Here is an 11443-nt window from a genome sequence, read left to right on the forward strand (position 1 = left end):
CATTGAATGTGAGGAGATAGAACTCACAGTTTAAATAGTAACTTCTGATTTGTGAGCAGTGATTTGTCTTGATGAAATAGCTCCTTAGTAAATTTTCTTACTAAATTTTTTTAAAGCAAGCCTTGAGATACAGTTGTTTTGGCACAAAAGCCTTGATGCCTTAGGAATTTGCAAACACAATAACATGAATAAGTGGGAGATGTTAAATAACTTTTCTTTGTCTAGCTAGCTTGTGTCTCTTACATGGTGATAGAGGTTGTGTGTATAAAATGTTGCTCAGGAAATGGCAGTGGTTGGTTTAGTACAGTTAAAAAAATTGCATATACAGTGGAAGATAACCTGCACGGTTGCTTGTGAAAGAATCATTTCCTTCCTCATCTTCACTGTGATGACTAATATGTTATCTGGACATTTCTTCTCAAAACTTGGAGTTAGTGACATATAAGCCCATGGGGAAAAGTATGCATGCCTTTTGATTGAAACATCTTCAATGCTTTCTCTGTGTGTAGATCTCAACAGTTCAGTTAATATTTTTGTGAGTGAAAATTTAAGTGGTGACCCTTGATTACTGTCTGTTCTTCTCAAAAACTAATAGTAGCTCCTATTACTTTAAATGCCTAAATTACTTTGGGCAGTTTACTGCCACTCTAAGCAGCATCCTTATTTCAGGACTTATCAAATGATCTGTAAAATTTCTTTACTTTTAAGAGCTATGAAAACAAACCCCACTTCAGGAATAGCTAATAAAATATTTCTAGTTAACTGTGTGGCTTTGAGGAGAGATAGTAAAACAGATAGGTGTTCTGGTTTTGTGTTTTTAAAAACTGCTTTCCTCCATGGTTTTTCTGGTTTATGTATATGTTCTGAAACCTTGGGCAAGCTGCATGCAGTTCTACTTTAGTAGGGTTTATGCACACATATGCGTGACATGGGTTTTTTTTTTTTCTGGTTTACTAGAAGGATTTATCTTTCCCTCCCCTCTGCCACTTCCCTTTTGTAGAGTGAATCTCTGGTGGTTTGTGATGTTGCTGAAGACCTGGTGGAGAAACTGAGAAAATTCCGGTTTCGTAAAGAAACCAACAATGCTGCCATTATAAGTAAGTTAAAAATATGTCTGACAAAAATTGCAAGGTCTTGCAGAGAATCCTTTCTCCTGTTTTCCTTCCTATGTAATATTGCTTCTGTAACAGGTAAATGTGAGCCAAGAGGCTGTTTTTTGTATGACCTTCAGTACTTCCAAATCTGCCTGTAATTTTAACAGTAAAGCAACGCTGTTCTTGTGATACAAAATTTCAGCTGCTCTTAGTAGAGTATTTATACTTAATTGCAGCTCAGAGTCTATCACTGGTTGTAAAGTGATGATAAAAAATGTCAAGGCACAGTCAATTTTGAGTTTATACATTTTGTAGCCTTTAAGTAGAGGAGCTTGACATTTGTCTTTGCAATTTAAGAGGGTATTGCAATGAACAGCACTTAGGCTGTGCACTTCAGTCATTTTGTGAAGTCATGGAATAGACTGAAGAAGCAGAGTAGAAGCAGAAGGAATATACTTGTGGGGGAATCTTAAAAAGCTTCATGCACATGTTTTATAAATGGATTGAAAGAACACTGATCTGTGTTTTATTTTGATTTGTAGTGAAAATCGACAAGGATAAGCAGTTGGTGGTACTGGATGAGGAGCATGAGGTTTGTTAAATGAATTGTAAATAAGAATATCTTCAGCCTGCAATGTATTGTTGTCTCTAAGGTACTGCCTTAGTTTCGAATTGTTATCAGACTCTTAATCTAATTTGGGTCATGAGCTTATTTAAATGCATGGTCACTCTGCATGTAAAGCACAGCACTATTAATAGTGGAACTATGCAGAAGCAATCGAGTTGACTAATTAACTGCACAAAAAAAGTTATTGTAGAGCTGTTATGATACAACTATGTAAAAAGCATCTTTGGCACCTGCTGGCTTTTTGGAGAGATTTCTGCTGTGTTTCCACGTAGGTCTGCATATTTGACTCTGGGCTGATCTGCCATCAATTAGAAGCTAGGATTGCTAATCCTCTGCAGACTCTAAATTTGATAGGTGGCATAATAAGGTCAGCCCAGCATGTAGCATTTCTTCATGGTACACAGGGCAAAATTAAATCCTTCCCAGGGATTTGAGCATTAACTGTAGCTCTTACTCCCTAGAATGTAGAAGTTAATGTCACTTTTAAATAGAATGGGGGCTCTCTTTTGCTTGCTCAGGGAGGAAGGAAAAAGCACTGTTTATGTAGCTGATTTTAACGGATACTTTTTTAGTGTGTGCTTGCTTACTTCTGTTTAGTACTAGAGTTAGAAAAGCATGGTAGCTGCCAGCATATCCAACTAGAGGCAAAAATGTTTTCTAAACTCATTATGCCTAAAATAGGGATGATTATTCATGCTGACATTAATTCTGTGTTTAGTCATAGGAATCTGTTAGCACACAAATGTTCCTAAACTGCTGTAGTAATTTGTGCAAGAGTTACCAGTTCAACTGTAGATGTACGTCTAATTTAAAGCTGTTTCACTATTCTGTTATTCTGTTTTAGCCTACATAGTATACCTTCAAGTGTGAGATCATTTGTTCAAATATTGCTTGTGTTTAATATTACTAGGGTATTTCTCCTGATGAGCTAAAAGATGAGCTGCCTGAGAGACAACCTCGATATCCTTCTTATGCTGCTGGCATTTGGTCTTGCTCACTCCTGGAAGCTGTTCAAAATGTTAAAAGTTGGACTTCACCTTTTTAGGCCAATACTTGCCTGTTGTGTGACTTTACTATGTTTTACTTGTGAGATAACCTAGGGATCAGTTCTCATTGGTGCACTGAACAGTTGTCCCACTTCTTGAAACAATGACTGACACATTTAAGGCTTTCCCTGAGATTTTATTTCCTTTTAGACTACATAATGTTTGGGAATTAAAGCAAAACCAGCCTGCTGTTAATGTAAGTGTACCAGTTTTGTAAGTGGACACTTACAAATACAGAGGAGTGCCTGTGTAACTTAGGATCTGGTTTGGTAGTTTCTCAGCATGTAGCCCTTGCTATTTTGCTGCAGTTACTGATTCTGGGAGCACTATAGGTGTGTGATATAGGGAAGAACCCTGTCTTTAAAAAAAGGGGGGGGGGGCAAGTAAATTATTCTTTAACTAGATTAAATAAGAGGGATATTTAAGTTACAAGTGAAGAAAATATCTGCCTCCATTATCCTCAAAAGCTGGCTGGCACTATTCCCCATGCTGTTCTGAATCTTTCCTTTCTTGACCATAAGGCAGTAGGAGGCTATAAAGCAGGAGTCCCAGCTAAAGCTTGAGTTCAAATTCAGCAAAACACCTGAAACAATGAAGTGCTTAGTCTGCAAGGAAAGAATTTGGCTTTCATTAAGCCAGAAACATGTTGGTGGGTGTGGGAAGTCTTTTTACAAAGCTGTGAGAGGAATATTTGTGATGAAAGGGTGATTTTTAGCTCTCTGATGTGAACCAGTAACAAAGAGACAGCCCTCACACCCTGCTGTGGTAGAGGTTGGTAAAGACATGGGTTCTGAAAGTCAAATATGGAAGTGAAAGCAGAACAGTGAGACTACTTATCAAATGTAAAGCATCTTGTATAATGCATGACTTATTTGTGCCTACATCAAGCTCTGATAACAGGATTATATCCTAATAAAATCATTGATTTCTTAGTTTCTTTAACCTCAGAAAAAACATTTATTGTCTATAGTTACAAGTATCAGCATGATGATGGAAGAGTTTCTTATCCGTTGTGCTTCATCTTCTCCAGTCCAGTTGGTGAGTGAACACTGTGAATGGTAGCTACTATGTGCTGTAAATATGGGAATATTCTTTGCTAAGGAAGATAAAATGAGTGCTTAGTGCTCAAATAGTGTCTCAGATGCTTGAGGCTAGATTTCCTTATGCCACTGCTGGAAGCAAGGCACTATAAAGCTATGGCATTAGGTGGAGACCTTTGGCAGAGAGGAATCTCCAGTGTATTTGCTCCATCCTCACCATCAGCTCATGACAAGTGTCAACACTTGCAGCTCCCTAGTTGCTGGAGGTTTTCGCTGCCTCTGGGGTTTACATTTAGGGCACTTGGGAGGCATGGCAGGAGAGATTCTCTCTTCCATTCCTGAAAGCTGAACAGAAGTGTTAGTTTCCTGCATAGGTGGTGGAAAGGTGTGTGTTTCCAAATGTGCCTGGCCCCTCCGTTCTCAGTGGTGTGCTCAGCAACACCCCCCTGTAAAGGGAAGGAGCCTGGAGCACTCTGTATCTGTTCATGTAGCTTTAACCTAATGTGTTTCCTGTCACCCTCTCGTCAAATCTTGGGGAATCCTCAAAATATGACCAGGCAAGGCTCAGGAAATGAGTGAGAAGAAGGCTGGAAGATACTCCCTCTGTTTCTGAGGGTCTCTGTTAACATCTATCTTGCTATTCGGATGTTAGTGATTGGGTGGGAAGAAATTCCTGCTTTTTTCAGAAGGGCGTGGGAACCCATGTCTACTCAGGAAAGAAACAGGGTTAGGATGGGATTAGAGAGGAGGGTTTTCCAGGGGATCTATATGTGATGGGCAGCAACAGAGGATGCATCCAAACAGTGCTGTGATGTGGAAGACTAAAGGGCTGTCATAACTATGGGTGAAAAGGAGGAAAAGAAGGCTCTGTAAGTGAGATCTGGGCAGGTTTTCACTGCTGGGTGAACAAACTGTGTTCAAGGAGAAAGAAACCCTAATATTAGGTTGTGCCAAGTTTATATAGATCAGTAGCTTCCTCTCCATCACGGCAGCCCTCAACATAAACTTACCTGCGCAGGGAACTGTGTAATTTTAATAGAAGCCAAATAACCTGTGGCTTGATTGGACTCACAGAGCTGGATTGCTCCTGTGGCTTCCCTGTTCTGAACTGCAATATGGTAGCTTGCTGGTGTTACTGGATTATCCTTGTTATCCTGTAGAAGAAAATAAACTGATTACATTGTTTTACCCTTCATTATTCAGAACTAGAATAACTAGGTAGGTAAAAAATTTGAGCAACTAGTGAGCGTATTCTGTAGCTACCAGAGAATCTTTATATGAATGTTATGGGAGAGAGAGCTTAGACAATGTTCTTTATGGTTGGCAAGACTTAAAAGTAAACTCTTGTCTAGTAACTTGTAAAGAAAAGCCTTTTTTTTTTTTCTTGAGGTTTTCTGTTTTAATAAATTTTCTGCAAACGTAAGTTAGTGGTTAGACTGCTACTGGAGTCAGAAACAATGAACCATTAGCTGGGACTCTAAACAGCAGTTAACTTCAGCTGTGACTGAAGTTACTCTGTTGGGGGGCAGGGTGGGGAGTTATTTTGAGCTACCAATTCAGTTGGGGGACTTGGGGAGAGATAAGGAGTAAGAGCAACAAATTCAAACTGACTTGGTTTGTTCTGTTTGACTCCAGCTCAAAGGCACATGCTGTAAAAATCTGTGTAAGTGTAACTAGCAAAGATATGAGAATCTTCCAGAAATATCAAGAGGGCAAAGAATTGAATGTAGTGTAATTGGGACACTGCTGTAGTGGGGGGAGGTACTGCTTTGACTGTTGTGATTCAAGTTTGACTGCTGTGATATTTAATGTTCGCTCTAAGCAGAAATACAGGTGCATGTTGAGACCACCAATTCAACCTGCACAACTGTTACATCTGGAAATGCTTTTCAAGTACTAGATATGAAAGTAAGAGCAAGGATGATAAAAAAGAAATAGGTCACTTTTCTGAATGGAAACTTCAGCTTTCAGTTTGGATTCTTTTAAAAAAAAAATCACATTTTTGAAGTGTTGCAGTCAAAATAACTAAACAAAACCTCTTTTTTTTTTTTTTTTTTCCCCACACAACTGCAGGATGTAAGCCTGAACAGCAGATGATGTATGCTGGAAGCAAGAATAAGCTTGTACAGACAGCTGAACTCACTAAGGTATAATTGACTAGTTGAAATAACTGTTTTGCCCTTAAATGCAGGTTGAAGAAGCTGTTTTCTGTCTTGCTTGCATGTATCGCAGGAAGAGTATTATGAGACTTTGTAATTTCAGTGAACAGATTCTGTCTTAGGAAGGCTGAAGAGAGGGGTGTATGTGGAGATTTCTGGAGTTTTAGGGTATAGGAAGAACAGTGTTCTCAAAAATATCTGTCGGTAGGGTGGATGTCTTTATTTTGGGGAATGAATTTATTGATGGGAAGAATAGACTGAAGTTTTAGTATAGTGTGTGGTGCAGAAGAGTTTTGCTGCATGGTTTATGGGGTTGGACGCTTGCAGAACACAGCCTTCAGAATAAGTAACGTGTCAAGTGCTAAACAATTCTGAATCTTTCTGTTTGCTTCCTCCAGTACTGAGACCAGAAGAAATCACTGCATTCACTAGGCCTAGGTGTATATATATATATATTTAAAAAACATGTCATGTCTTTTTTGAGATCTTTGAAATCTCTGTTTAATTGGCACCTAGATTTCTTAAAGTTTTAATTTCAACTAGTAAAGCTAAATAGAGTCAGCGGTCACTTCAGGTTTTTCCTACAGTGTGAAATGACTTTACCATTCCCCAACAGCACCTTCCTTATCCTGACTGAGTACTTTAACATCCCGGTAAAAATGTATATTGGGCCAATAAGAGAACTCTGAACTTCTACCTCTTCTAGCTGCACCCTGTAAGAAAGGATCCCTGTTTAAAATTAGACGTCAAGTTGACAGGAGTAAATAGGAATTTAGCTGGTGGAAGCAATCAGTACACCCCCAAGAAATTTATTTTTTTTTAGCTCTGTTGAAAATGCATCTTAGAGGCCTGAGAACTCTAGCATCTTTGATAGGGAAGAATAATTCCTTGAGGAGGAAGGCAGTTTTCAGTGAGTGGGAAGGAAGAGTTCATAAGAAGAGGGTGAAAGTCTGGGACTAGCTGCATTGAAGTTACCATCATCTGTCAAGTGGGAGAAATTCAGTCTGAAAGGCTTTTGAATGAAAGGCTAGGAGCAGTTATAGAGGTCCATGATAGTCTGCCTTCTGAAGCTGGAGGAGATAGCCTGTCTCCCGTTTGGGTTGCATACTTGCTCTTCAAATCTGCTTTACTCTTGCCACTCACTGAGTCACGTTTCATTTTAGCTCATGCTGTGACTTCCTTCTGGTGTGATTTCTGCATGTGACTCAACTGAGTCCTCTTATTTTTTCAGTGGCTTGCATATTAGCTTGGCTTCTGTTAAGCTTTTCTGGTTTTGTACCACTGAATTTTGGGGTTTCCCCCCATCTTATTTAAAAAATAAAAATCCATATTAGTTGATAGTAGTGGATCACTGTCTGAATACAAGAAGCAGTGTCCAGAGCCTACTCCAGCAGAGATGGGAAATGAGGAAGAAAGACAGAAAAATTTAATCTTCTGAAGAAGATTAAAATGGTAAAATGGCTGAGGACAGGACTAAGTGGGAAGTTCATTCCAAACAGTGGGTTCACTGAGAAGCTTGTTTTTTGTCTTACAAAATCCCAACCATTCTGTTGGCCCAAGCATGCAGCTATGTACTCCATACCATTAGAAAGGCAGCTAATTGGTTTAGTGCTGACACAGCTGTATTTTCGGGGTTGTCAGAATAGTAACAGCAGTCTCCAGTTAAAATATTTTTCTTGATTTCAGAAGACTTTTGAAGGCATGTGGATTTTTAAAATGTACTTACCTGACTCTTCTGTAAAGATGATCCACTTGCAGGCATCTCAAAGTCTCCAGTTAGCAATACAGAATTAATTTAGCCTCTCTTTAGGGGTATGAAAAAAACAAACAAAAAAACCTAAAAAACCCCAGAACAGTTACTTGCCCGTATGGAATGTAAAGAGTATACTGGAGTCTTTGGTCTTTTTTTCTGCTTCAAGGCTATGGTAAAGGTTTGTTTAAGACTTCTGCAAAGCTTTGGGTTGGTGGTTTTTTGGGGTCTTTTCAAGTTTTCTATTTTGAGGTATCCCAGGCTTGTTTCTTGCAGGGAAAACAGTATGCTATTGGATATTATGGATTTCTTTCAGTTCAAAGAAAGAATAACTGTGTCTTGGGCTGAGCAAGATTTGGCTTAATTCAGCCCAGAGATTAAATTAATTTTTATTCTTCAAATAGACAGTCTTCTTGCTGAGATATTCTGAAATTGCACCATCTCATGTGCAGTAACTTTAAAATGTAGTACATGTACTATTCTTACATATTCTTAAAGGAGAAGAATGAAGTCTAGGAATAGGAATGACAGGATTCTTGTTCAAGTTAATAATATTTCTTGCTCCTTAGTCTTGTGTATTTTCAACTGATGTTACTTCACTTTAGGTTGGCTGCTAGTTTATTACGGCTCAAACAACTTGTGTGGAAAGGTATTGACTGCATTGTATGCTTATCCCTTTCAAGTGCCGTCACCTCAAGAATTTATACAATGCAATTTTCTTTAGGTATTTGAAATAAGAAATACAGAAGACCTAACTGAAGAATGGCTGCGTGAGAAACTGGGCTTCTTCCATTAAGAAAACCTCTGTAATAAGTATTTATGTACCATCCTGATAATACTGGAACCAGACATGAGTACTTACATCTAAAAAAATGCACTGTATTTACATCTGTCTCCTGCAGTATATCTCTTGTGCAAAGTTTGTGCAAAGAATAGCAGGTCTGTCTCCTTGAAGTAACAAATCTTTGCAGGTGTTTCCTTATTTGTACCTGTTAAAAGGGAATACTCCTCTGCAGGGACTCCTTTTGCACTCTTGTGACTAATATTTCTATAACTAAAATAGTTCAGTTCTGGATTCATAAATATCTACAAACATAATTTGGAAGCTGACGCTAACTTTTTCTGAGCTACAAATGCATCCTTATGACATATACTAGCCATTTATATGCAGAAATTGTGTACTGTCAGTTACTTTTCAGACTTTTTGACTTCATGTCTTCTCAATTTTGAAAACTACTCCCTGGAAGCATTTAGTATTAAAAAGACAAAATCCTTGTACAGCAAATCCATTCATTTATCTTTCCATCGAGTCCATGTGATCTTTCTCAAATCTTTGCAACTAATTTTTGTCATTCCAGTAATTCCTCAGTTGACCTGAGTCAATCTTACTAAATTTCAGGGAAAAGCTTTGACTGTCCAGTTCTCGTGCTACTATAGTCTTACAGGAGCTAGATGATAACTAAGGGCTGAATTACAACTCTGGTTACTCTCATACCAGGTATCTTGCATATATAACTTATTACACTGTTAAGAAGTTTACCTCTTTGCTCATTTCCTCTTATATGAACACCTGTTAATACTGTGTGCCTTTAATTTGTTAGCTTTAAAATGACTTGAGAATTTTACACTGCCGCTTATTACAAATTTGGTAAAAACTTTGTTAAAGAATCAAAGCAACATGTTTTCCTAGTGCCTAGTGTTGCAGTTGACATTTGTTAAAAAAAAAAAGCTAACCTCATTTTCTTTGAAATTCCAGTCATCTACTCCATTTGTAGGAGTCAGGAGGTTAAAGCTTTTCGTGATAATGAATGATTTCTATCTCTTTTGTTATAAAAGTTGGCCACACATAGCTTTTGAGTACTTTAATTACAGTCTCTAACTTTCTTAACTGCTTGTTGATCAAAATTACATTCCAGATGAAGCTTTTGCATAAGTGATAATTTGATTTTAATTTACTTACGGTTCATCTCTTTGAAACAGCAATTATTCTAATGTGAAAATAGTATTTAACTTTTATAAATGACCAGTCTTTTTACAGGTCTGTTTTATATTCAGTAGAGTAGTTGTCTGATATGGGACATGTTCAGCCCATGCAGTGGCAAAAGGAGTACTCATGGGACAGTATCTCACTAGCTTGCTCATGAGTGTTTGTTGTGCTACTGAGTAAGTATCTGCGTAAGAGCAGCTTCCTGTTGATAGCATACCTTAAAATACAGCTGCTCTAACCAATCTGCTCAGTGAGAAGGAATGCAGTGTTAAATTTGGAGGCCAGTATTTCATGCTGTGAAACCTTTGCTGAAAGAAGGTTTATTTTTTGTTTGTAAGCATATGTTAGTGTTTAAAACACTAATTCCTCTAAGATCACAAGGAATTCATTTGCAAAGGTCCTCAGTGTTGGTAAATCTCTTCTTAGTTTGATGTTACTGCTCATTTATTTGTATACAAATCTGACTTGAGAGGAGCTTTTCAAAATACACGGTAGAATGATCCAATTAAATTGATCTTTCAGTGCAGGAAGGAAATGCTTGTAATTAAAATTAAATTTCTGTGTTAACATAGTGAACTGGAAAAACCATTTAATTTCCCTGGACAAAAAAATGTTGATTCTGAAACTGTTGCTTGGTCATTCTGTACTACAGATCAATAAAAACAATGTATTTTGTGACAAACGTTGTATAAATAAGACTTTGCCTTAAAGAATTATGTTATTCTAAGCATCAGTCTTGAAACAGAAAGAATCTTGTTTTGTTGGCATTGTGCTAAAGGTAAGGCATGTCAAAGTGCAGTGGGCATGAGAGGGAAGCTGCCACATGTCACGTTCAGCTTGACTTGTCATGGGGAAAACTGGATTAATAATCTTTGTACTTTGTACACTGGTGGGCCACCAGCATCCAACTGCTTCTTGCACAGGTCTTGAGAAAAATAACTGTAAAAGGCCTGATTCTCTCAGGAGGAGAAGGGAGGAGCTACTGCAGCCAAATGACTGAATTTGAGTCTTCATCTCTGGATCATTCCACCTTCTGCCAAGAAAATATTGCTACTTATGGCTGTATCTTCAGTCTTAGTCCTTTTTGGTTCACTTTGGGTGTTCTTGTTGCCTCCACTTAAGGACTTTCTGCCTTGGGTGCTGCCCCTTGAGTCTTACAGAAAGCAAACAAATCCTGCTAAGAGTGTTAAAGCCCACTTTTTTATGAAAAGTGATGTTGATGCTGCTCAGCCCACCAGTATTATTCTTCAAACAGTTTTGCTTGGTAGCTGTACCTCCTTCCCCTCCCTGAGCTGTGGAAGTGAGGAAGCAGCTGCAGGTACTTGGAGAATGGATGTGTGGAGGATGTTTGCTGTTCTAGGCTTGTTTGTGGTTTCTTTGTTTTTAATGCAGTGCTTTGACACAACTGTCTGCTGCTTACTGTCCTATGCTCTTGAGATGCAGGTAGTGCTCATACTTGATTAAACAAAGACATTAATTATGTCAAAATCTTTCCTGCACAGATAATACTTGTTTTCATAACCTTTCCTTATCTTCAGAACTGTATTTTCTGTACTGCTTCCGCCTTAAGATCAGTGGGAGGCAGATGTATCCACATTCAGAAGGCCAGTATTTTCTGACTGTGCTTTACTAGCGAGTTGCCCATCTGTAATCATGCATATTTTTTTTTAATTTTCAGATCTCTAAAGAGGGTTCAAACTAAAGGACAAGATAAATTAACTAATGCCACCTATGGGAGC

At 38.2% G+C, this 11443-nt stretch overlaps 1 protein-coding gene across 1 annotated transcript; it reads left to right on the plus strand.

Moving 5' to 3' along the window:
• Positions 1–1005: 1005 nt before the first annotated feature.
• On the plus strand, positions 1006–10382 carry LOC104469183 (glia maturation factor beta). The gene is made up of 6 exons (XM_010083603.1): positions 1006–1097; positions 1637–1686; positions 2633–2682; positions 3724–3806; positions 5882–5955; positions 8442–10382. Coding segments are annotated over exons 1-6 (330 nt in total). The 5' UTR covers positions 1006–1096; the 3' UTR covers positions 8514–10382.
• The last annotated feature ends 1061 nt before the right edge of the window (positions 10383–11443 follow it).

This window comes from Pterocles gutturalis, unplaced genomic scaffold (genome assembly GCF_000699245.1).
Source record: "Pterocles gutturalis isolate BGI_N339 unplaced genomic scaffold, ASM69924v1 scaffold1270, whole genome shotgun sequence".
NCBI lineage: Eukaryota > Metazoa > Chordata > Aves > Pterocliformes > Pteroclidae > Pterocles > Pterocles gutturalis.